Genomic DNA, 26,773 nt, shown 5'->3' with positions numbered 1-26,773 from the left:
GCGTATGTTTCGTTGCCTGGCAACCTATCTTAACTACTGTCTGAACCTTCCTATTTTATAAACGGATTTCTTCGATTATGAACAAACTACTTAACTTTGGTTATTATAAACTCACCTGTGTGTTTGAAAATGAGTAAATAAAACGTGGTATAATAGAATTCAAGGCTGAGATAACCGAACCACGCTGGTGTTACTGCTTCTATACAAACGAAACGTGCTACGCGACTTTGGCTAATTTTTCAACTTACATATGTTGATTATTTAAAACATTTTGATGTTTTTGTAGGCCATATTTACACTTTATCTACGAACAATATAGGCAAAATAGTGTAATCAGGCAAAATAGTGTAATCAGCATATGGACTGTTCACCATATACTGTACCCTATTTAAAGAAAACACACGTGGTATATTGGAATATTGGGTATATGTGAAACATACCGTGGCAGGTAAAAAATAAAATATGAGGATGATACGAAAGTACCATGAGTTGATATGTAAAAAAAACGTGGTATAAAAGAATTCGAGATAACAGTAGCCTACCATTTGTTATCAGTAAAACGGTTTTGATCCTATTATTAACATGAAACTTTGACATGATTTTCGACTGGAAAAGGGCTGAAAACTGGTTGTTCGTAATGGCACAATCCTAACTCTGAAGTAGCTTAACCATTTCAACCCGCGAGTTTGTTGTGTGTGTGTTAAATAGCTTTATTTAATGTCCGATTGTTGTAATCCTTATATTGTTTTATAATAGTTTACCTATGAAACGTAGTACTGTTACATGTATTTCAGTCATTAAATGCTATACTACTATACAATTGTAATATCTGCCTATTGTTCTCTTGTACCACCCTAACACGATACTGTAATATGAGCCTATATATCTATTATACCATGTTTTACCTACTTCCGTTGAACTTTAATAGGAGCCACGGTAGCTAAGTGGAAGATGTTGGCTCACTAGCCCGAAGGTCGCGGGTTCGCTCCAGGTCTTGGTTGGCATTTTCCGACATGGTTTCCTCTTGTCAGTGATGTAGGGCCTGACTAGGATGGGGGGCCTGACAGCTGTCTAGTCGTTGGGATTCTGGGATAGGACGAGAAACCGAGGTCCCGTGTACACATTGGCATGCACGTTAAAGATCCCCTGGCAGTTGGAATTTGATATAAGAGTAGGCCGTAGCGCCGCTGTCTGGGCACAATTTCCCTCATTGCACTTGACGTATGCCCGTATCATTGGCCCAGCCGGAGCAGAACAGTAGGACATTAAACCCCATTTCATTTCATTGTATTTTAATAGAAATCGTGTATTCAATTATGCATTATACCACGTTTTACCTATGAAACGCAGAACTGTTTAACAAACATATTATGTTCTATTAAAGGGCCAATCCCGATAATATTTCGGAGAATAAAACTGATACTTTTGTGTTAAAATCCTCTACCTTACGTTTTAAAACAACTTAAACCCGTCAGTCTTAATCTGGAAGTGGGGACCGGTGCCCCAAGCTGTATTCTGCGGTGTCTGGATAAAACCAAACTTTTATTTTATAATAATAATGTGTAGGTGAAATTTACCTTTCGTTATCATGTACAGCACGTGGGTCATTCACTGTATAAACCTCTAAAGGAACGGGAATCGATTATCAGGTCACCCAACGAAAGAATTGACCCAAAATCTTAAAAGGGTTACGTGTCCGGATAAGCAGTTTTGACGTTCACGTCCAAATGCCTCAATATTTCGAGCTGAAATTTTGAGACAGGGTAAATACACCATTCCTTTCTATTTTGGCGCTTAAATTTCATATGTACTCGGACTTTTATTTTTGAGACTCTGTTCAAATCGGGATAGTCCCTTTAAAATACCAGTGGAACTCCATCTTTTGATGTCGGCACATCATTGTTTGAAATAAGGACGCGGGGAACATGCCAAGCGTACATGAAACGTGGTACTGTTATCTCAGCCATATAAGCTGTATTATTCGCCTGTATCACACCGTTATCTCAGCCATATAAGCTGTATTATTCGCCTGTATCACGTCATTGATATATGTTCTATTATACCATGTTTTACCTATCAAATGCACTACTGACACTACTGTATTAACAAATTATGTGTAGTTAATAGTCATAGGCGAGACATTATGTTATATATTGATATTGCACGAGTGCGCTAGCTTGAGGGCTATATCTATTTATAATGCACTGTCTTGCACAAAACCATTAATCAACTTAAAATACAGACACTACCCAGCACGTGCATTTCTATAAAATACGTCACACAGGTCCAATATTTCAACTAGTATAGATAATGTACGTTTGACACATTGCTCGTACTATCATTTTATATAATGGTTGATGTCACATCTCTATTTTAAATTGATATAACACCTACGCTGACACCTTGGTGCAATATCGATACTGAACTCTTAAATGACCAAGAGGTTAGATGTCATAACGTCATAAAAACCCACGTCATAATCGTCAATAGTGTTAAAATATACATACATTTTAAAGTCATAATATTATTAAAAAAAACAACTGTAGATAGACCCTACATGTAAATGGATGAAATAATCTAACTTTAATGTTATTTTCATAAATATGAATTTTATACCAAAAATTAATTTAGACATTTCATGCACAATTTATGTATATAAAATGGTTAGTTCTATTTTTTTGTCTGGCTCTTGTGAACTAAAAATAATTCATCATGAATCTCTTTTAATGTAAGCTATTTAAGTAGTTCGTTGATTAAGCCTAATTGCTTCTATCACTTATCAGTAGACCTACTAGCCTATCACGTTCTAACGCAAAACTATAAATTTCTACACCACCGATAAAATCTGAATCACTGTCATTCAAAAAGGATGGTAATTATAGTTTTTATACGCCCACATTGAAATGTGGTCGTATATTGTCGTCGCCCCCGTCCGTCCGTCCGTCGGTCCGTCCGTCCGTCGGAAATCGCTGAAAATCAATAGACTTCTTCGTCTCATGACCTTAAACACTGCGTATAAATTTCAGCAATTTCCGTTTATTACTTTCAGAGTTATTGCCCTTGTTTCACTTTGTTCAACCTTGTTAATGCTTGATGAAAATTATCATCCGATATGTATGAAATTTATATGCTTCATTTAAATTTGTGAAACGAAAAAGCCTGTCAAATTTCAATAATTTCTGTAGATTACTCCCAGAGTTGAGACCCTTGTTTCAATTTGTAGAACCTTGTGAACCCTCAAACGGCAAAAATTATAATCTGATCTGTATGGAACTGTCTTGTAAAGGCCCCCAATTACCTACAAAGGGATAAATATGCGACAACCCTTCTCGACTGCCCGGACGATTTAGCCGCTGTGGGCGTATGTTTCGTTGCCTGGCAACCTATCTTAACTACTGTCTGAACCTTCCTATTTTATAAACGGATTTCTTCGATTATGAACAAACTACTTAACTTTGGTTATTATAAACTCACCTGTGTGTTTGAAAATGAGTAAATAAAACGTGGTATAATAGAATTCAAGGCTGAGATAACCGAACCACGCTGGTGTTACTGCTTCTATACAAACGAAACGTGCTACGCGACTTTGGCTAATTTTTCAACTTACATATGTTGATTATTTAAAACATTTTGATGTTTTTGTAGGCCATATTTACACTTTATCTACGAACAATATAGGCAAAATAGTGTAATCAGGCAAAATAGTGTAATCAGCATATGGACTGTTCACCATATACTGTACCCTATTTAAAGAAAACACACGTGGTATATTGGAATATTGGGTATATGTGAAACATACCGTGGCAGGTAAAAAATAAAATATGAGGATGATACGAAAGTACCATGAGTTGATATGTAAAAAAAACGTGGTATAAAAGAATTCGAGATAACAGTAGCCTACCATTTGTTATCAGTAAAACGGTTTTGATCCTATTATTAACATGAAACTTTGACATGATTTTCGACTGGAAAAGGGCTGAAAACTGGTTGTTCGTAATGGCACAATCCTAACTCTGAAGTAGCTTAACCATTTCAACCCGCGAGTTTGTTGTGTGTGTGTTAAATAGCTTTATTTAATGTCCGATTGTTGTAATCCTTATATTGTTTTATAATAGTTTACCTATGAAACGTAGTACTGTTACATGTATTTCAGTCATTAAATGCTATACTACTATACAATTGTAATATCTGCCTATTGTTCTCTTGTACCACCCTAACACGATACTGTAATATGAGCCTATATATCTATTATACCATGTTTTACCTACTTCCGTTGAACTTTAATAGGAGCCACGGTAGCTAAGTGGAAGATGTTGGCTCACTAGCCCGAAGGTCGCGGGTTCGCTCCAGGTCTTGGTTGGCATTTTCCGACATGGTTTCCTCTTGTCAGTGATGTAGGGCCTGACTAGGATGGGGGGCCTGACAGCTGTCTAGTCGTTGGGATTCTGGGATAGGACGAGAAACCGAGGTCCCGTGTACACATTGGCATGCACGTTAAAGATCCCCTGGCAGTTGGAATTTGATATAAGAGTAGGCCGTAGCGCCGCTGTCTGGGCACAATTTCCCTCATTGCACTTGACGTATGCCCGTATCATTGGCCCAGCCGGAGCAGAACAGTAGGACATTAAACCCCATTTCATTTCATTGTATTTTAATAGAAATCGTGTATTCAATTATGCATTATACCACGTTTTACCTATGAAACGCAGAACTGTTTAACAAACATATTATGTTCTATTAAAGGGCCAATCCCGATAATATTTCGGAGAATAAAACTGATACTTTTGTGTTAAAATCCTCTACCTTACGTTTTAAAACAACTTAAACCCGTCAGTCTTAATCTGGAAGTGGGGACCGGTGCCCCAAGCTGTATTCTGCGGTGTCTGGATAAAACCAAACTTTTATTTTATAATAATAATGTGTAGGTGAAATTTACCTTTCGTTATCATGTACAGCACGTGGGTCATTCACTGTATAAACCTCTAAAGGAACGGGAATCGATTATCAGGTCACCCAACGAAAGAATTGACCCAAAATCTTAAAAGGGTTACGTGTCCGGATAAGCAGTTTTGACGTTCACGTCCAAATGCCTCAATATTTCGAGCTGAAATTTTGAGACAGGGTAAATACACCATTCCTTTCTATTTTGGCGCTTAAATTTCATATGTACTCGGACTTTTATTTTTGAGACTCTGTTCAAATCGGGATAGTCCCTTTAAAATACCAGTGGAACTCCATCTTTTGATGTCGGCACATCATTGTTTGAAATAAGGACGCGGGGAACATGCCAAGCGTACATGAAACGTGGTACTGTTATCTCAGCCATATAAGCTGTATTATTCGCCTGTATCACACCGTTATCTCAGCCATATAAGCTGTATTATTCGCCTGTATCACGTCATTGATATATGTTCTATTATACCATGTTTTACCTATCAAATGCACTACTGACACTACTGTATTAACAAATTATGTGTAGTTAATAGTCATAGGCGAGACATTATGTTATATATTGATATTGCACGAGTGCGCTAGCTTGAGGGCTATATCTATTTATAATGCACTGTCTTGCACAAAACCATTAATCAACTTAAAATACAGACACTACCCAGCACGTGCATTTCTATAAAATACGTCACACAGGTCCAATATTTCAACTAGTATAGATAATGTACGTTTGACACATTGCTCGTACTATCATTTTATATAATGGTTGATGTCACATCTCTATTTTAAATTGATATAACACCTACGCTGACACCTTGGTGCAATATCGATACTGAACTCTTAAATGACCAAGAGGTTAGATGTCATAACGTCATAAAAACCCACGTCATAATCGTCAATAGTGTTAAAATATACATACATTTTAAAGTCATAATATTATTAAAAAAAACAACTGTAGATAGACCCTACATGTAAATGGATGAAATAATCTAACTTTAATGTTATTTTCATAAATATGAATTTTATACCAAAAATTAATTTAGACATTTCATGCACAATTTATGTATATAAAATGGTTAGTTCTATTTTTTTGTCTGGCTCTTGTGAACTAAAAATAATTCATCATGAATCTCTTTTAATGTAAGCTATTTAAGTAGTTCGTTGATTAAGCCTAATTGCTTCTATCACTTATCAGTAGACCTACTAGCCTATCACGTTCTAACGCAAAACTATAAATTTCTACACCACCGATAAAATCTGAATCACTGTCATTCAAAAAGGATGGTAATTATAGTTTTTATACGCCCACATTGAAATGTGGTCGTATATTGTCGTCGCCCCCGTCCGTCCGTCCGTCGGTCCGTCCGTCCGTCGGAAATCGCTGAAAATCAATAGACTTCTTCGTCTCATGACCTTAAACACTGCGTATAAATTTCAGCAATTTCCGTTTATTACTTTCAGAGTTATTGCCCTTGTTTCACTTTGTTCAACCTTGTTAATGCTTGATGAAAATTATCATCCGATATGTATGAAATTTATATGCTTCATTTAAATTTGTGAAACGAAAAAGCCTGTCAAATTTCAATAATTTCTGTAGATTACTCCCAGAGTTGAGACCCTTGTTTCAATTTGTAGAACCTTGTGAACCCTCAAACGGCAAAAATTATAATCTGATCTGTATGGAACTGTCTTGTAAAGGCCCCCAATTACCTACAAAGGGATAAATATGCGACAACCCTTCTCGACTGCCCGGACGATTTAGCCGCTGTGGGCGTATGTTTCGTTGCCTGGCAACCTATCTTAACTACTGTCTGAACCTTCCTATTTTATAAACGGATTTCTTCGATTATGAACAAACTACTTAACTTTGGTTATTATAAACTCACCTGTGTGTTTGAAATTCCCTCCGGTTAAATAAAATCCATTGTACAGCTAAATATCCCATCGAATAAATAAGTTCTCTCTTGTAAAATTGAACTCATCACAAACTTGGACATCGAAAAATACAAACATGGAAGCTAATTACGTCACTTATCGGGATAGATCATTTCTTACAAGGGGGTTGAAGCAAGACTTGTTTATCGTAACGGTGTTTGGCTCTTTTACGAGCTATTGCTCTCAGACCCAGTAATGAATTTGGGCGTTTGCAAACATAAATACGCCCGTAGTCCGTTATTTTGTTTTCGTCTTGTATTACTTATTTGGTTAGAGAGTTTGGTGAGATTATATTTTTTTAACAAAGGCGCAGAAAAAATAGAACGACATTCGTGTTACGGGTTTTGAATCTCACCCTTAAACTATCTTTACTATTTCCTGATGACATTTTGTAGATCGCGATCATGCCTTAGCCAATCAACGCTTTGAATTCTATTACCGTAAAAGGTACTTTGACATGAGTTATTGTGTGCTACACAGATGCAGTGAAAATGGTTAAATTTAGCGCGAAACTTTCACAAGTTTTTCCAACGGTCTGCATAGTTAACACACAAGACCCAATAATACACGCAATTTGCGATGCCTCTTTTGACGAGTGATTCTTTTCGTTTTAAATACATTTTTATAAAGACGACAAACGATATTAAGACACCCGAATTGTTCTTATCAAGAATGTTTCGATTTTAGTATCTGTCGAATAAACAAAAAAAGAGTAATTTAATCAGGAATATCATCGACATGAACATTCGAATAAACTAATAACCGCAGAGCATTGGGATTAGACCCTGTTATGAAATATGATCAATTAAAATTATGAAATAAAGTGTGTTTATTTGTAAATGTTAGCCACAAAGTTGCCTATAATTGACAGGGATTTAATATAATTTATAAAATATACATAATATACAAGGTATTTACAACTATGGGGTGATGATTATGTGAACGTAATATTATATTTACGAGTGTATGTGTAATCGGTGATATATTCATTGTGAATAAAATTAATATTATTGTCTTCAGTTGCTAATCTTGTTGCCCAAACTCAAACGATCGAAAGGGTTGTGTGCTGCTTTGATAGCAACACACGTGATTGCCAAAATTTTCAATCTATACCCCCTTCAAAATATTACAATGGGTTACCTCATCACGTGACAAGTGCAATGTTGTGATGGAGACTGTCGAAAATACAAGCAAAAACTTTGACTTTTCAAGAGAGAACTTTTTTTTTTCGTTGGGATATTTAATTGTGCCATAGATTTTATTTAACCAGAAGTGATTTCAAACACGTTGGCAAGTTTTTAATAACAATTATTCAGTAGTTTGTTCACAATCGAAGAAATCCGTTTATAATTTACCACGGTTCAGACAGTAAGAGCTAGATACAATGCCTAACATTAAAACTAAAATGCATATAAAAATAACCAGCAGTTGCCAGGCAAGATACGCCCACATTTTGCAAGAGATGGATAGAGAACAAGTTAAAAACAAAAAGCGATTTTTCGTAAAATCACGTGCCATAAGTCAGAAAGTTATGGGCTGAAGTGCATAAATATCGAATCTGACCGATATCTTTAGGACATAAACATAACTAGATAAAAGTTGTGACCTCTAGAGGGTCCACAACCTTCATAGTACATACTTTTACACAATTTGTGTACAAAGAGCAGCCATTTTGTCGGGAAGTTTAGTTTCGATTTTCCCGAAATTTGAATTCAACCTTCATTATGGTGGAATGGTGATATATTTTCTGCTTGGATTAAGTATAGAAAAGCAGTTTGATAAAAAAACAAAACTTTAATTCAATTAATTGATATTTGTCATCTATTTATTTTGGGATATCAATGGGGAACATCAGTTGACTTGTTTCATTTTTATACACCCACACTGAAATGTGGTCGTATATTGTTGCCGCCCCCGTCCGCTGGCCGTACAGCGTCCACAATTGCTTGTGGACGCTCTAGAGGCTAAAGTTAATATCCGATTGATTATACACAGTGTTTAAGGTCATGAGACGAAGAATCCTATTGATTTTCAACGATTTCCGATAATTACTGCCAGTGTTATGGCCCTTGATATCTTTGAAAAATCTTTATAGACAGTGTTTAAGGTTATGAGACGATGAAGCCCAGTCATTTTCATAATTTCCGATAATTACTACTAGAGTTATGGCCCTTGATCACTTTGAAATATCTTGTGGATGCTCTGGAGGCTAAAGTTAATATCCGATTGACTTGAAATTTATACTAGTCCCGAAATGACCTAGTTTGTGTCGAGTGGACGTTAAACCCCTTCTCTCTCTCTCTTTTGAAATTTATACACAGTGTTTAAGGCCATGAGACGAAGACGTCTATTGATTTTCAACGAATCCCGATAATGTGAAAAGTGACTCATGCAAAATTGCCTACTTCTCTGCAAGTGCTGATAGTAGAAACTAATTTTGACTTGCATTCGCTTTGTATGGGTTAACTGCTACGAGTTTATGAAAGTTACATAGAAATATTTTAAAATATGAAGACGCTGGATGGATTGTAAATAGCTTATTGTTACACCTTTTTTATACGCCCACATTGGAATGTGGTCGTATATTGTCGTCGCCCCCGTCCGGCATTGTGGACGCTCTAGAGGCTAAAGTTAATATCCGATTGACTTTAAATTTATATACAGTGTTTAAGGTCATGAGACGAAGAAGCCTATTGATTTTCAGCGATTTCCGATAATTACTGCCAGAGTTATGGCCCTTGATCTCTTCAACAAATCTTATGGACGCTCTAGAGCCTAAATTTATATCCGATTGACTTTAAATTTATACACAGTGTTTATGGCCCTTGATCACTTAAAAAAAACTTGTGGACACTCTAGACTACTAGAGACTAAAGTTAATATCCGATTGACTGTAAATTTATACACGGTGTTTAAGGTCATGAGACGAATTGGAAGAATCCTATTGATTTTCAGCAATTTCCGATAATAACTGCCAGAGTTATGGCTGTTGATCACTTCAAAAAATCTTGTGTACGTTCTAGAGGCTAAAGTTAATATCCGATTGACTTTAAATTTATATACATTGTTTAAGGTCATGAGACGAAGAAGCCTATTGCTTTTCAGCGATTTCCCAAAATTACTACCAGAGTTATGGCCCTTGATCACTTCAAAAAATCTTGTGGACGCTCTAGAGGTTCTAGGGTAAGCAGAGATAAGCAATTCGATTGGTTGATGCTTTGGGACACGATAACTTTAGTTCTAATTAAGCGAGAGTGATGAAACTTGGTGTATAGTTTCATTACATCAATACCTTGACTAAGTTCGATAATGAGCATTTCTGCTCAGGGTAAGCAGAACGATAAGCAATTTGATTTGCCGAGACTTTGGAACACAATGACTCTCCTTCTAATTGAGCTAAAATGTTCAAACTTGGTGTAGGTGATTATTAGGTCAATGCCTTAAAGGGGTGTGAAGATGAGTATTTTCAGCTTAGGGTAGTAGAGATAAGCAATTTGATTGGTTGATGCTTTGGGACACGATAACTTTAGTTCGAATTAAGTAAGAGTGATGAAACTTGGTGTATAGTTGCATTACATCAATACCTTGACTAATTTTGATATTGAGCATTTTCTGCTCAGGGTAAGCAGAGCGATAAGCAATTTGATTGGCCGAGACTTTGGAACACAATAACTCTCCTTCTAATTGAGCTAGAATGTTCAAACTTGGTGTAGCTGTTTATTGGGTCAATGCCTTGATAGAGTGCAAAGATGAGCATTGTCTGCTTATGGTAAGTAGAGATAAGCAATTTGATTGGTTGATGCTTTGGGACACGATTACTTTAGTTCTAATTAAGTAAGAGTGATGAAACTTGGTGTATAGTTGCATTACATCAATACCTTGACTAAGTTCGATGATGAGAATTGTCTGCTTAGGCTAAGGAGCAATAAGCATTTTGATTGGTCAAGACTTTGGAACACAACAACTCTGCTTCTAATTGAGATAGAATGTTTAAACTTGATGTAGATGTTCGTCTTGACCGACTTCAATGATTAACATATCGAGCTAAAGCTAAGCAGAGATAAGCAATTTCCTTGGTTGATGCTTTGGGACAAGATAACTTTGATTCTATCTGATAGAGATTGGTGAAACTTAGTGTATAGTTGATAATCAGTTTGATTGCTCGATACTTTTGCAAAAAATAGATGTGTGATTAATATGTGTCATCTATTTATTTGGGGATTTCGGCGGGGGACATCAGCCTCACTGTTGGCTTGTTACATTTCTTTTTACCTGATCAGTGGGGGTCCAGTTAATTAACTACTACTCACGGGATTAGCGCGAGGGTTACAAAGAAATGTTGTAAAAATATGCTATACCTATAGCTGGGACGCACCCACCATCAGCCTACGATGGCCAGGGAAGGCAGATAGGTCGAGGGGTGACTCCCTGTACAGCCCAGGAGAGCTGGTCAACTATTATAGGCCGATAACTTATAAGTATAAGGGTACTTATCAACCAATCTCTTTGTATCCTTTACACCACAACAGTAGGTCAGTATTAAACACCAACTCCGGTCCAACTCTGGTCAAACACAGGTTATCATCCAACTAAGCATAGGGTAGTAGAATGTGCTAATAAGAGTGAGAGAGCATGTGCATGTGAATTTGGCCTTTTATAACTTCTAAAAGTAATGCATCGGTCCAGTCCACTATTAAAACTGGCCCAGTCCATTATAGACACAAGGGAGACTGTTAAATTTTACTACAGAAAGAACTTTCGCATCTCTACCTGTTCCCGTTGTCGTAGAGACTTGAAATTGTCAGGGGGCTAACACTGCAGTTCATAAAATTTAATAATAATTTTCGTATATTTTAAATTGTGCGCTAAGCCACCAATTTCTATAAAATATTATTTGGCGTTGACCAGATGGATTGGCCTTTATGTCTGAATATCCCCGTGACCTTGACGCTAACCCTGACTTCAAATTTTCCATCAAGTTCGGGACCTTTGCGCTTATAAGTGCTGCGCCCCTATTTCTTGCTGTATTATCGAGGTTAATGTCCGGAGTAAAAGCAGAGAAAATGCCCTTAAGAAAAGTTGATTTGGTCAAAGTCGTAGGACAAGGTCATGTTGCAGAAAACTGAACGCAAACTTTTCAAACACAGTTTTGGGACATTTGACCTTGACTTACGACCTTCACCCCGTAACCATTTTAATAGGCCATCATCGTGGCTTGAACCGTCGACGTTTACCTTGGCCCAGTCGCACACTGCTCGGTCAGAAAACGGTCAAACGCAGAGGGCCCGTGTTCGAAAGGAAGTCAATGGGCGTGGTCAGTATGAAAGGTCGTGGTGACCTCCAATAGTCAACGCTAACCAAGCGTGACCTTGACTTTGACCTTGAGTCCAAACCTCCCATCGATCTCGGGCCTTTGCGTTTATGCTTGCCGCGGCCCTATTTTTTACTGTATTAACAAGGTGAAAGCAGAGACGATGTCCTTCAGAAAAGGTAAATGGGCTAAAGTCGTGGGTCAAGGTCATGTTGCAGAAAACTGAACTCAAACTTTTCAATGTCAGTTTTGGGACATTTGACCTTGACTTACGACCTTGACCCCGTAACCATTTCAAAAGGCCATCATCTTGGCTTGAACCATCGACGTTTACCTTGGTCCTGTCGCACACTGCTCAGTCAGAAAACGGTCAAACGCAGAGGGCCCGTGTTCGAAAGGAGATCAATTTGCCCGGTCAATATGAAAGGTCGTGGTGACCTCCACTAGTCAACACTAACCAACCGTGACCTTGACTTTGACCTTGAGTCAAAACTTCCCATCCATCTTGGGGCCTTAGTGCTTATAAGTGCTGCGCCCCTATTTCTTGCTGTATTATAAAAAATAATGCTCGATGTGAAAGCAGGGACGACGTCCTTCAGAAAAGATAAATGGGTCAAAGTCGTGGGTCATGGTCATGTTATAGAAAACTGAACTCAAACTTTTCAAAGTCAGTTTTGAGACATTTGACCTTTACTTACGACCTTGACCCTGTAACCATTTTCAAAGGCCATCATCTTGGCTTGAACCATGAACGTTTACCTTGGTCCTGTCGCACACTGCTCGGTCAGAAAACGGTCAAACGCAGAGGGCCCGTGTCCGAAAAGAAGTCAATGTGAGTGGTCAATGTGAAAGGTCGTGGTGACCTCCACTAGTCAACGCCAAGTGACCATGACTTTGACCTTGAGTCCAAACTTCCCCTCCATCTCGGGGCCTTTGCGTTTATGCTTGTCCTGGCCTTATTTCTTACTGTATTATCAAAGTTAATGCTCAAGGCGAAAGCAGAGACGACGTCCTTCAGAAAAGATAACTGAGTCAAAGTCGTGGGTCAAGGTCATGTTACAGAAAACTGAACTCGAACTTTTCAAAGTCAGTTTTTGGACATTTGACCTTGACTTACGACCTTCACCTCATACAAAATTTTATACGCCACCACCGTGGCTAGGACCACCGACCTTTCCTAGGTTCTTTCACACACTGCTTGGTCAGAAAACGGTGAAACGCAGAGGGTCCGTGTTTAGATTATTAAAATAGTTTAATGTGGGTGTATATAATCCAATATGGTTTAATAGAATTTATACATTTTAAACAATTTTATCCTCAAATTCGTGTAGGCCTACAATAAGTCAGTCAGATAACCAATAAAGGGGAGGGGTGGGGTATAATTATATTAACGTTGGTTGCAGAATAACGCAATCACTACGATAGAACGAAACTGCAGTTTACAGCGAGATTGGGGCAGTGGTATAATATTTATTAACGTTCGCTATAGAATATAGTAATATCTACTATTGGGTTGGGTGGGGGGGGGGAGGTATGATATTTATTAACGTTGGTTATAGTATAACGTAATGACTACGATAAAAACAAACGGCGCGGTCTGCACCGAAATGAGGGTTTTGGGTAATAATTGATATTTATAATATTTATTATAAACACAAATTTTAATACGCAATGCTTATATTATTGTAAAGTCATTCCACTATGAATTACATTTACCAAAACATGCGTATTAACAGGTGTCAAACAACAGTTACTTAATATTCTAAGGAGGAGAGGAAAATTTTTAATATTTTCATAGCGTTACACAGTTCAGCCTCTATATGTCTGCAATAAGTCATATTGTACGAAAGTACCAGGGGTTCTTGATAACGCTGTATATAGTATATAAATGAAAAGAAATGAAATGGCGTCTGCTCCGACTGGGTTAATGAAGATGGGCATACGCCATACAGTGTGCTAATGATGGAAATTTTGTCCGGACAGCGGAGTGAAAGTCGAATGTCCAAAAACTGATTTTGAAAATTTTGAATTCTCTGCTTTCACCCCGGACATTAACCTCGATAATACAGCAAGAAATAGAGGCGCAGCACAAAGGGCGGAGGTCCCGAGCTTGATGCAAAATTTGAAGTCAGCGCCAAGGTCACGGCTATATTCACACATAACGGTCAATCCAACTGGTTAACGCCTAATAATATTTTATGGATATTGGTTGCTTAGCGCAAAAGTTAAAATATATGAAAATAATTATTAAATTTTATGAACTGCAGTGTTAAGCATCTAGCGCAGTGTGTCGGAATCCGTCTTAGTGTCTTGTTATTCGAGTCTAAATCGTCAACAAACAAAATGGTGACGAACGGCTGAACTTCTCTCCCGTTAGAAATTAAAAGATCGGTAAAATAAAAAGTCATTGATCTCTACGACAATGGGAACTGGTAGAGGTGCGAAAGTGCAATAGGGCCCGTTTTTACGGGGGGAGTTAATCGTGATGCCCGTTGCACACGTTGAACAGGTGCGTAGGGGTTAAATTACCTTAAAATCGCTCGGGGGGGGGGGGGGGATTTTTAGGTGCTCGCTGATTGCATGGGTTCAGTCTATTTATTGATTGGAAGCAAAAATCATAATTAAAAACAAATTAATAATCTGACACAGTGTTAAATAAAAATATTTGTTTTGAAGGCTAAGAATACAGTTTTTGCCCATATGACGCCATTTCCGGTGACACTGAAAATGTAAAATTGGTTCCACACAGTCCAAAATGGCATTAGACATCACACGGTGAAAAAAAATAGAAAATTAGTTAATAATTAATTCGTTTACAGGTAAAATAACTTGAAAAGTGACTCATGCAAAATTGCCTATTTCTCGACAAACTAATTACATTACAAACTAATTTTGACATACATTGTCATCGTATGGATTAATGCTACAGGTTCATGAAAGTTGTCAAGAAATATTTTAAAATATGAAAAGCCTGAATGCATTGTAAATAACTCATGTTTACTCTTTTTATATGCCCATATGGAAATGTGGTCGTATATTGCCGTCGCCCTGTCCGTCCGTACATCCGTCCGTCCGTCCATCGTCCACAATTTCTTGTGAACACTCTACAGACTACATTTTATCATCTGATTGTTTTGAAATTGATATGTTGTTTGCATTAGTGAGATGAAGAACCCTATTTAATTTCAATAACTTCCGTTAATTTCTTCTGGAGTTATGGCCCTTGTTTCACTTTGTTTCACCTTGTGAACGCTGTAACGACAACAGTTATCAACCGATCTGTATGAAATTTATATGCATCTATTAAATTAGTAAAACAGAGAAGCCTATTGATTTCAGCACCTTCCGTTAATTACATCTAGAGTTATGGCCCTTGTTTCACTTTGTTGAATCTTGTGAACTCTCTAATGACAACAGTTATCATCCGATCTGTTCGACACAAACTAGGTCATTTCGGGGCTAACATATGGTTTAATTTCATTTCAATAATTCGCTTGCGCGTAGGGGTCTTTAGCAGTGGGAGGAAACCGGAGGACCCGGAGAAAACCCACGAGGTTGGACAGGCGACCCAACTCCTTGTCACGTACAACCGGGGATTCAAAACCACGCCAGTTGACTCAATGACAGGCCTTATGATACAGCGCGCACGTGCTAACCATTTGGACATCCCCCACACCCCCAAAATGGCGCAAATGCAAAACCGAAATAAAAAAATAACTAAGCAAGACATAATTTGAGTCTTTCGTAGGAGCATTCATCTTGGTTTATTCGATTTGTAAACATTAATATTTGCTTTTTAAAAGACCTTTTGACACATCAAAATTGATGTTTTGGCAAAACTAGGTCACTTCTGGTTCCGACAGAAACTTTTATTGGTAGAAAAAAGTTGAGAATTTGCACCACGGAGCGTATGGGCTTTTCTTGTACACAAATCAGGCAATAAGTAATTAACCCAGAACCTATAAACTGAAATTAAAATGCGAAAAATCTTAAAAAGTGATCCTGACAAAATTGGTTATTTCTCGGCAAGGGAAGATGTTAGAAACAATTTTGTGATATCAATATGATTGTATTGATTTATACTTTTTGTCCATAGGACTCAAATATCATAATTTTATACGAATAATGAATATCGCTTACTTCAAACAAGTATTTCTTTAAGAGGCTAAAAATACAGTTTTTGTCAAAATGACGTTACTTCAGGTGATAATGAAAATCTTAAATTACTTGTATGAAATCGTAAATGGAATAAGGTATCACACAACGAAAATTTTATAAAAATCGAATAATAATTGACACTTTTATGGACCAAAAACCTTGAAAAGTGACCTGTTGAAAATTGCCAATTTTCTGCTACAGAACAAGTTAGAAACCATTTTGTGATATCTATATGATCGTATAGGTTCATTCTATTAGTTGATTGCAATCAAATGTTAAAATTTTATACAAACAGCAAATACGACTCATTTGATTAATTATTTGTTTCGACGGCTAAAAATACCGTTTTTGCCTAAATTACATCATTTCCGGTGACGTTGAAAATGTTAAATTGGTTTGAACTAGTCGCAATTGACATTACGCATCAATGGTGTCACTATTATGAAAATCCAATAATAATTGACTCTTTTACAGACAGAATAGCGTAAAAAGTGACTCGTGCAAAGTTAACCATTTCTCGGCAACTGCTCATATTACAAACTAATTTTAATATAGATTCTCTTCGTATAGATTAATGAAAGTTACGAAGAAATATTTTAAAATATTAAAAGCCTGAATGGGTTGTAAATAGCTCATTTTTGCACCTTTTTTCACCTTTAAATCGAAATGGCGCAAATGCAAAAATCGAAATTGAAAAAAAAACGAGTCCAAATTTTTTTGCTCACTTTTTAGGGGCATTTCTCTTGATCTATCAGATTTGCAAAAATTAACATTTGCTAGCGAAAAGATGTTCCGACTCGTCCAAAACGGAGTTTTTAGCAACATTTTGTCAAATCCGGTGGCGATAGAAAACTTTACCGGCAATAAAAAAATTGGGAATTTGTACCGTGGAGCATATGAACTTTGTTTTATAAAAATCGGGCAATAAATAATTAATCTAGAACATCAAACTGAATTAGCCAATAGCGGCCAAGAAAAATTATCTAGACAAATTTATTTCACGTTTTTGCTCAAATCAGACGACCCTTAAACCCTGAGTAAAATGCCATAAAAAAAATATTCATTAATATAAAAGTTTTTTGTCAAAATTTAAAATTTCAAAATTTTGCGTCTAATATCTTTCAAGATTCGTCGAAAATCAAAAATCAAAAGTAACATAGCTATGTCCGCTGTTTACGTCTATGTAAAAATGTATCATATGTTAATATTACGGCAATATTTAAAAAAAACGACAACTTCGGCGATTTCAGACATTTCGCATTGTCACAGAACGTTCGAAATAGCTTTAATCTCTAAGTCATACCCACTTTCTCGGGAAAACCGAAGGCATTGAATCGATCTGACAAGTAGTTTTTGAGATATACTCAAGTGGAAAAAAAAAATAAGAAGAACTAGAACTGCGATACAGTAATGACGGGTTTCACCAGTGCCATGTTACCATTGAACGTATGTCAGTTCTGGTGACACGTTACCTGTGAACCCATTTCACTTCCGGTACCAATAAAACCGTTAAACAGATTTCCACATTAGCATTGCACACGTGTTATAAAATGGATGCAGAATCAACCAAATCCAGCAATATCAATTCCCTTTATACATTGGTTACCATGTGTTAGATATGTCAAAAAAGTGATCCTGACAAAATTAGTTCTAAATTACCTCTAACTTAGCTGACTATCTAATGTGATATTAAAATGGAAAAAAATCTTTAACAGGGATCCTGACAAAATTGGTTAGATGTCGACAAGGGAACACGCTAGAAGCAATTTGTGGACATCTATACATAGTCGGATTCGGTTTGTTACACTATTTTGCCTATACCGTTTTTTTTAGGACTTCGAATTTTGTCTAATGGTTTGGATTGTTCGTACTTGGTTTTATTTTATTTTATCCAATCCGTCGGCTTTTCGGGTAGAAATCATGGAATAAGCTTTATTTTGTAGGTTTTGATGTTTGATTACAAAAAACCAATGTTGACATTTTTTCTGAGTAGGTCTTCATAGTATGGGAGGCCATTATTTGAGGGTAGCCATTTTGCGATAATATTCCAACTTATTTTATTATTTTCACCTAGTTGTATATGACAGAAATCGAATCTGCCTCCCCGAAAAATTATATATTGTCACCAATGACAACTACTTAATCGAAATCAACCCATCGTCCGATTTTCCCACCACAAGTGGCAGCAATATTGGAAATATACTAATCGTGTGAACATGTGATCATTTTACAAGGTTGTAAATGTCAGAAATTGATTCTGCGCCCCCTTAAACATATATTTTGACACCAACCACTACCACTTAATCAAAATCTGCACATTGTCTCATTTTCTCGCCCAAAATGCCCGCCATCTTGGTAATATGCTGAGTATATGAACATGTGATCATTTTACAAGGTTGTAAATGTCAGGAATGGAATCTGTGACCCCGAAAACATATATATTGACACCAAACACTGCTACTTAATCAAAATCAGCGCATCAACCGATGTTCCCGCTTAAAATGGGCGCCATCTTGGAAATATCATCATGAAATTATGGAAAACAATCTGAGATATAGTCATGAATGCCGCCAATATTAATACATTGCCAAACCACAGTTGATATGTAGATAACATTATAAATAAGGTGAAAATAAAAAATAATTTGGAATATTATCGCAAAATGGCTACCCTCAAATGATGGCCTCCCATACTGTTAAGACCTACTCAAAAAAAATGTCAACATTAGTTTTTTGTAATCAAACATCAAAACCTACAAAATAAAGCTTATTCCATGATTTCTACCCGAAAAGCCGACGAATTTACATTGACGATCGGACTAACAATCGTATTGATCCAATCTATATGTCACTTGGAATCAAATATAATTTTAAACGAATGATAAATATATCGTTTTGAAGGCTAAAAATACAGTTTTTGCCAAAATGACATTACTTTCGGTGATAATGAAAATGTTAAATTAGTTCTACGAAATCAGAAATGCCATAAGGCATCACATGGTATGAAATTTTATAAAAATCGAATAATAATTGACACTTTTATAGACCAAAAACCTTGAAAAGTGACTTGTAGTAAATCGTCTATTTCTCTGCAACCGTACAAGTTAGAAACCATTTTGCGATATCTATATGTTCGCATGGGTTCATTCTATTTGTTCATTGTTCATTTAATTAACTCCTTTACAGGCAAAATTACGTGAAAAGTGACTCATGAAAAGTTGTCTATTTCTCGGCATCTGCTAATATTACAAATAAATTTTGACATACATAGTCTTCGTTGGGATTTTTGCTACAGGTTTATATGAAAGTTGTCAAGAAATATTTTAAAATATAAAAAGCCTGAATGCAATGTATTTTTTATAAAATAGCTCATATTTACACCTTTTCTTCACCTTTAAATCATAATGGCACAAATACAAAACCGAAATAAAAAAAACTAAGCCGAAACATTTCACATCTTTAGTAGGAGCATTCTTCTTGATCTTTTGGATTTGTAAACATTAATATTTTCTTTTCACAAGACCTTTCGACACGTCAAAATTGAAGTTTTGGACAAAATTACGTCACTTCCGGTGCCCACAGAAAACTTAACGGCAGAAAAAAGTTGAGAATTTGCACCACAGAGCATATGAGCTTTTCTTTTATACAAATCAGGCAATAATCAGTTAACCCAGAACCCATAAACTGAAATTAAAATGCGAAAATTCGTAAAAAGCTATGTTGACAAAATTGGTTATTTCTCGGCAACAGAAGGTGTTAGAAACATTTTTTTATATCAATTTGATTGTATTGATTTATACTGTCTGTCTATTGGAATCAAATATCATGATTTTAACAGTAGAATAAATATAACTCATTACAACAAAAAATTTGTTTTGGAGGCTAAAAATAATAATAATAATAATAATAATAATAATAATAATGAATTTGTATAGCGCCTCTCATCTAGAACTGTTCTACTCGATGGCCCTGAGCTGCACTGTCACGTTTGGTATTCACAGTTAAATAAGTAAGTCTTGAAGGATAATTTAAAGGATTCTAAAATTCTGGATTATTTTAATGTTGCTGGGAGTTTATTCCATTGGATGGGTGCTGCCGCTGAAAATGCCCTATCACCACATGACACTTTCAAAGTTTTTGGAATAACAAGGTCGTGTTTTGATGTTGATCGAGTTGTTCGGGTAGTTAGGAGCTAAACCATGGATGGTTATCTTATATTGAATACGTCTGTTTATGGGGAGCCAGTGAAGGGATTTGAGCACAGGTGTAATGTGGTTGCGTAGTCTTGTTCTGGTGATCAGACGTGCAGCAGTGTTTTGTATCTTTTATAGTGAGCGAAGAGAAGAAGCTGGACAATAGTCCAATCTAGATGTGATTAAAGAGTTCACTAACAGTTTAGTTAAATCAGTATTTGAGTATTTTCGTACACGACCAATGTTGAACAGCTGGAAGTTACATGCCTTTGATACCACTGCAACTTGTTTTGACATATCCATGGTAGTGTTAAACATTACACCCACATTTCTGGCAGATTGAACAGGGCTGATGTGATCAATTCCAACATGAATGGGGTGACTATCTATTGATGAAACATATGATTTTGAGCAAATGGTCATGCACTCTGTTTTGTCAGAGTTCAGTTTAAGAAAGTTTGCAGTCATCCATATTTTGATGCTCTCAATGCAGCGTTCCAATTGCTGTCTGGAATATCACATTGTGGTCCTATTAGATAGAGTTTAGTGTCATCTGCAAAAAGATGGTAGTCACCCCGTCTTTGCGGATGATTTCACCAAGGGGAGAGGTATAGATAGTAAACAGAATTGGTCCCAAGACCGATCCTTGGGGAACACCAAATTTTACTTGGGCTGGATTTGATTTAGCATTGCCTGCACATACAATCTGATTGCGATTAGATAAGTATGACTGAATAAGCTTTACAGCAGAGTCAGATAATTTTAACCTATATTTGAGCCTGTGAAGTAAAATATGATGATCAATAGTGTGGATTGCTGCAGAAAGATCAAGTAAAACAAACAATATGACACACTTGTTGTCCATACCACGCAATAAGTCATTACTCACTCTGACTAGTGCACTTTCAGAACTATGATTGTCTCGATATGCGGACTGAAATGGTTCTGAGAGATTCTCATGAGTTAGATGTTCTTTGAGTTGTTCAGCAATAACTTTCTCGATGACTTTCGAAACAAACGATAAATTTGATACCGGTCGGTAGTTTTTAAGACAGTCTGGGCTGTTTTGAATGCAGTCGGAAACTGGCAGCTAGAGATGCAGTCATTTATTAAAGTGAATAATATCTGAAGCAGGTGTGGTAAACATATCTTTAAGAGCCATGTTGGTATAGCGTCTAGATCGCATGATTTTGTGGGAGCATTTCGAATAATTTTCTTGAGATTTATCACAGAAACTGGATTAAATGTTAATCGGTTTGAATCATCTACACTGTCAAGTAAGGAGATATGTTGTTCGGTCTCATCGGGAAACTGATCACAGATTTTGTTTATCTTACTTATAAAAAAAGTCAGATAAAATCTCTGGTAGAGTATCTTTGTCAAAACATGATGGGTACTTATCCCCAGAAGGGTCTTTTGTAAGGTTGTTGAAAGTTTGAAACAGTGTTTTAGAGTTACTAGGCGTGGTAATAAGATCTTGAAGATATTTTTAATCTTGATTGATCTTAACTCAGATGAGTACTGGTTACGTTTACATTTGTATATTTGACGGTGCACTACTAGACCTGACCTTCGCCAGCTGGTTTCGGCACTCCGACATTGGTGTTTTAATGTTAAAAGGGAATCATTGAACCATTTACTGTAGGGTCTGATGGTAACAGTGCGCTTCTTAAGGGGAGTATGTCTGTCTAAGGTACCAATAAGGGCTCAGTAACAGTCTGCTAAACTTTTACTTCATCCACCCACCTGTTATAGGGTTTTAAGCCTGTAAACGCAGGTGGAGTTCTGTAGTCGCCATAATCGCCTATTCTTTACAAATCACTCACTAAATGTCTTGTTCTCTTCGTTTTCCCGACAAAAAACGCCGCGGACAATGTTCTGGAATATTTCCTTCAATTCACTAAATGTTCACTTCTATCATCTATTAAATAACCTCAACACAAGCACTATCATTTTTTCTCACGCTCTGCTACCATGAAAACTTCCACCCAGATATTAAAAACAACTAATCTTGACCGCCATATTTATTCACAAGACCTTGACCTTTTCCAATACACAGACCAATAAAATAACACTAACAGTCGCCCCTGTACGTCCGGCGGTCCGGCGACCACAATTGCTTATGTCCGATTGACTTTAAATTTATACAGAGTGTTTAAGGTCACGAGGAGACAAAGAATCCTATTGATTTTCAGCGATTTCCGATAATTACTACCAGAGTTATGGTCTTGATCACTTCCAAAAGTCTTGTGGACACTCTAGAGGTCAAAGTTAATATCCGATTAAATTTGAATTTATACACAGTGTTTAAGGTCATGAGACGAAGAAGCCTATTGATTTTCAGCGATTTCCAATAATTACTGCCAGAGTTATGGCTCTTGATCACTTTGAAAAATCTTGTGGACCCTCTAGAGGCTAAAGTTAATATCCGATCGACTTTAAATTTATACACAGTGTTTAAGGTCATGAGACAAAGAATCCAATTGATTTTCAACGGTTTCCGATAATTACTGCCAAAGTTATGGCCCTTGATCTTGTGATGCTCTAGAGGCTAAAGTTATCATCCGATTGACTTCAGATTGATAATTACATCATGAGTTGTTACTCTTAATCAGATTTTAGTGTACCGGTATTATAAATGTTTCATTACCTAAAAAAGTAAAAATATGCGACAACACTTGTTGACTGCCCGGACGATTTAGCTGCTGTGGGCGTATGTTTCGTTGCCTGGCAACCTATCTTCAGAACTTTGTATACCCTCAAACGACGAAAATTATAATGTCATCTGTATGAAATTGTCTATTAAATTCCCCTAATTACCTATAAAAGAATAAATATGCGACAACCCTTGTCGACCCCGCGGACGACTTCGCTGCTGTGGGCGTATGTTTTGTTGCCTGGCAACCTATCTTTGTAAGTTTTTATCCGTAAATAATCTATAGGTTCCAATAATGAACAGATTTTGTTCAAATTGAGCATATCAATCATTTCATTAACAGGGTGGTACCTATTTATATTGTTCCATATCTAAACCCCAGAGACAGAGCCACACTAATTTTTGTATTTATCGTCTACAGGCTATAATTCTGAATGGATCATCTTGGAACTTTGCATATTTATTCCTTAAAGACAGTACCTATTTATTTTGGTGCATGCCCCGACCCCATGGGGCAGTGTCATGCCCACTTTTTTGTTAATATTTTGTCTGTAAATTTGGCAAAATTTAAAAAGTACCATATCAATCAAAGCAGGAATGTGGATGTATATTGCAGCGTTAGCAATGCTCTTGTATTTAATACAGTGTTTAAATTTAAGGTCATGAGACGAAGAAGCCTATCAATTTTCAACGATTTCCAATAATTATGGCAACTGATATTAAATGTTTTGTATGCTAAATATTAGAATAGGGCAGAACTTGAAACCAAATGGGTTGAACACTTGTAATCAGATTTTAGTGTGTTATAAATGTTTTCATTTCTGCCTAAAGGAAAAAAAATATGCGACAACCCTTGTTGACTCCCCGGACAACTTAGCTGCTGTGGGCGTATGTTTCGTTGCCTGGCAACCTATCTGTATGATAGTTGAAATGTTGTGCATTTTTGAATTAAAGAAATTTGAACCATATTGTTATATTTCAGATACAAAGATGGTGTTTCTAAAGGTCGCCAACACATACTTTTAGATATGGCAGATGAGGTAAATATTGTCATACGTTCATTCTGTGTGGTGTATTATCATCACTGTTGAATCGCCACCAATTTTTCTTACAGTTTGTTTGCTATGGAAAATTGCAATATGATCCAAATCTTCCTCTAGTATTTAAGCATTTATACTTGGTTTGCTAACTTTTTTAGGTAGACTTGTCACTGGCTTTATTAGCTAGAATTATACTAGAAAAACATCTGGCAGTTTCACACAGAGATGGAGAAAATAGTATGTAAGCTTTTCATAGTCAAAATAAAAGTTGCTTGGACTGTAGGTTGTCAGGCTTTACAGATGTTGTCTGGGCAGGTCATTTCCTTCACAGACTAGAATAGCCATTGATCAACAAATATTCCAAAGAAAGACCCCCCGAGAGTGGCTCTTGCCTTTTTGAACTGCTTCTTTTAGCAATACCACTATGCCCCTTATTGAAATGTGGTTATATTGTGTTGTAGACACTCTAGCATCCTCGGTATCCCAAGTCATATCATTCTGTTCCACAGTGGAACTTCCACTTCACTAACACCTGGGTCCATTTAAAGGGGAGACACATAGTCAACTTATCCACCCTTGATAATTGAGCTATATTTATCGACCAATAAAAAAAATTCATAAAAAGAAAGCGAGTGGGTGAAGGGAAGATTGCAACTAAGATTGGCAAATAGTTGTTGTAAACTTAGTCATAATTGAGCGCACATGCTGCTGTATTGTGGAGAACCTAAACAATGACTGGTGTGTAAACTGTTTTTTTGATTGGTTCGCAGAATCAACGTACATGGCCAATGAAATCATCATGGGCAGATAATTTGAATTCGTAAATACCTCATGAATGGAACCAGGGTTTAGTGGAGTAGAACGGAAATATGCCACTGCGGATACCGAGGATGACACTCTAGAGGCTAAAGTTATCATCTGAATGAGTTGAAATTGATGCATAGTGCTTTGTTCAGATGAGGAAAATTTTCGATTTTCAACAATTTCTGATAATTACTACCTCTGATTGTACGAAAAATCACATTTTTAGCTTCTGGTTCCTCTAGAGGTCACAATTTTTATCTGATTTTAAAAAAAGTTAAATATATCAGTGTTACATCTTAATAATGATGGAAATCGAATTTCGTAAAAATTGCTCCGAAACTGGCCGACAAAATTGCCGCTCCTTCTACACAAATTTGTGTACAAGTATGTAATACAAAGGTTGTGGACCCTCTAGAGGTCACAGTTTTGATCCGATTTTGAAGAAACTTAAAATGTATGTTTATATCCCAAAGATCTTGGTTCCTTTCGTTATTCGCTTATATCGGACAATAACTGAATGGATTATGACCCCTGATTGTACAACAAATCACGTTTTTAGCTTGTGGACACTCTAGAGGTCACAATTTGTATCCATTTTATAACCTAAAGATCTCAGTTCCTGTCGATATTCGCGCATGCAAGACCATAACTTCCTGGATTAACAGTTATCATCTGATCTGTTTGAAATTGATATGCATCATTTAAATTAGTGAAACGAAGAAGCCTATTGAATTTCAGCAATTTCTGTTAATTACGCCGTGAGTTATGGCCCGTTTTCATATAATCAAGGGCCATAACTGGGTCATTATGATCTATTTGTTCAGACTCATAACTCAAAAAAAACCGGAACTAGTCTTAGCAATACCACACTTTTCAATTCACCCATCTACATGTTGGCCCTACCTTTTTATAAGCTTTATTTTTATAGGGTTTTACAACTTAAATGATTAAGTGTTGAACTTTTAAATTCGAAATAAAACAAACCGCAACAATCGACTCGTGACCTATTTTATATATTGTATATGTAGATAGCCGCCATCTTGATTGACAGTAACAACACATATTGATTTAAGCAGTATTTTATTTAGATAGTTTCATATTAAGAACTAAATTTTAAAAAAGGTAAGGATTTATGAACAAGGCAAAAGGTTATTATATACTATTCAAAAAAAGTAGGGGATATTTGATTTTGGGGGCATGATACTAAAATATGCAAATGACTACGAAAAAAGTCACTATAGAACCTAACAGAAGAAACATTTCCAGTTACATGTGACGCCCAAACGCACCAATAGCTACCGCATGGAATGCAGGTGATGCTTGGGATCATCATGGGGGTCCAACCCAAGATTTGCACGACTCTGACTTTGAATGTTACAGTCATTGTGGCATTGAATTCCAGGATGGAAACATCAGTTTAATTGTTTTAGTGACCAGAAAACAAATTTTGATATGCGTTGGCTTACCCAAAATGAAAGGTTACGTGCCCTTGGCATGCTACAGATCGGCACTACACAGGCGGTTGTGGCGCGGACGATGAATGTTTCTCAGTCTGTCATAAGCAGGCTATGGTCCAGATACCGTGATACACAATCTGTACAGGACAGACCACGCTCAAGTCGACCAAGGGCGACAACTCAAGCCCAGGATCGATTTATCCGTACCTTGGCCTTGAGAAATCGTGTCATCACAGCAAATCAGATCAGCGCTCGTCTTCAAACAGACACTGG

At 36.7% G+C, this 26,773-nt stretch overlaps 1 protein-coding gene across 8 annotated transcripts in view; it reads left to right on the top strand.

The window, feature by feature from the left end:
• The window catches only part of LOC126820274 (CDAN1-interacting nuclease 1), a 214,832-nt gene that overhangs the window by 107,523 nt on the left and 80,536 nt on the right, over positions 1 to 26,773 (top strand). For all 8 annotated transcript variants that reach the window (XM_050548136.2, XM_050548139.2, XM_050548140.2 and 5 more), the window contains 2 exons: positions 24,182 to 24,239; positions 24,398 to 24,476. In XM_050548136.2, coding sequence (XP_050404093.1) covers positions 24,182 to 24,239; positions 24,398 to 24,476 — 137 coding nt within the window. The remainder of the gene's footprint in view (positions 1 to 24,181; positions 24,240 to 24,397; positions 24,477 to 26,773) is intronic.

Source organism: Patella vulgata, chromosome 5 (genome assembly GCF_932274485.2).
Source record: "Patella vulgata chromosome 5, xgPatVulg1.2, whole genome shotgun sequence".
Taxonomy (NCBI): Eukaryota; Metazoa; Mollusca; class Gastropoda; family Patellidae; genus Patella; species Patella vulgata.
Note: the sequence above shows the minus strand (reverse complement) of the source record. Positions and strands in the feature narration are given on the sequence as shown.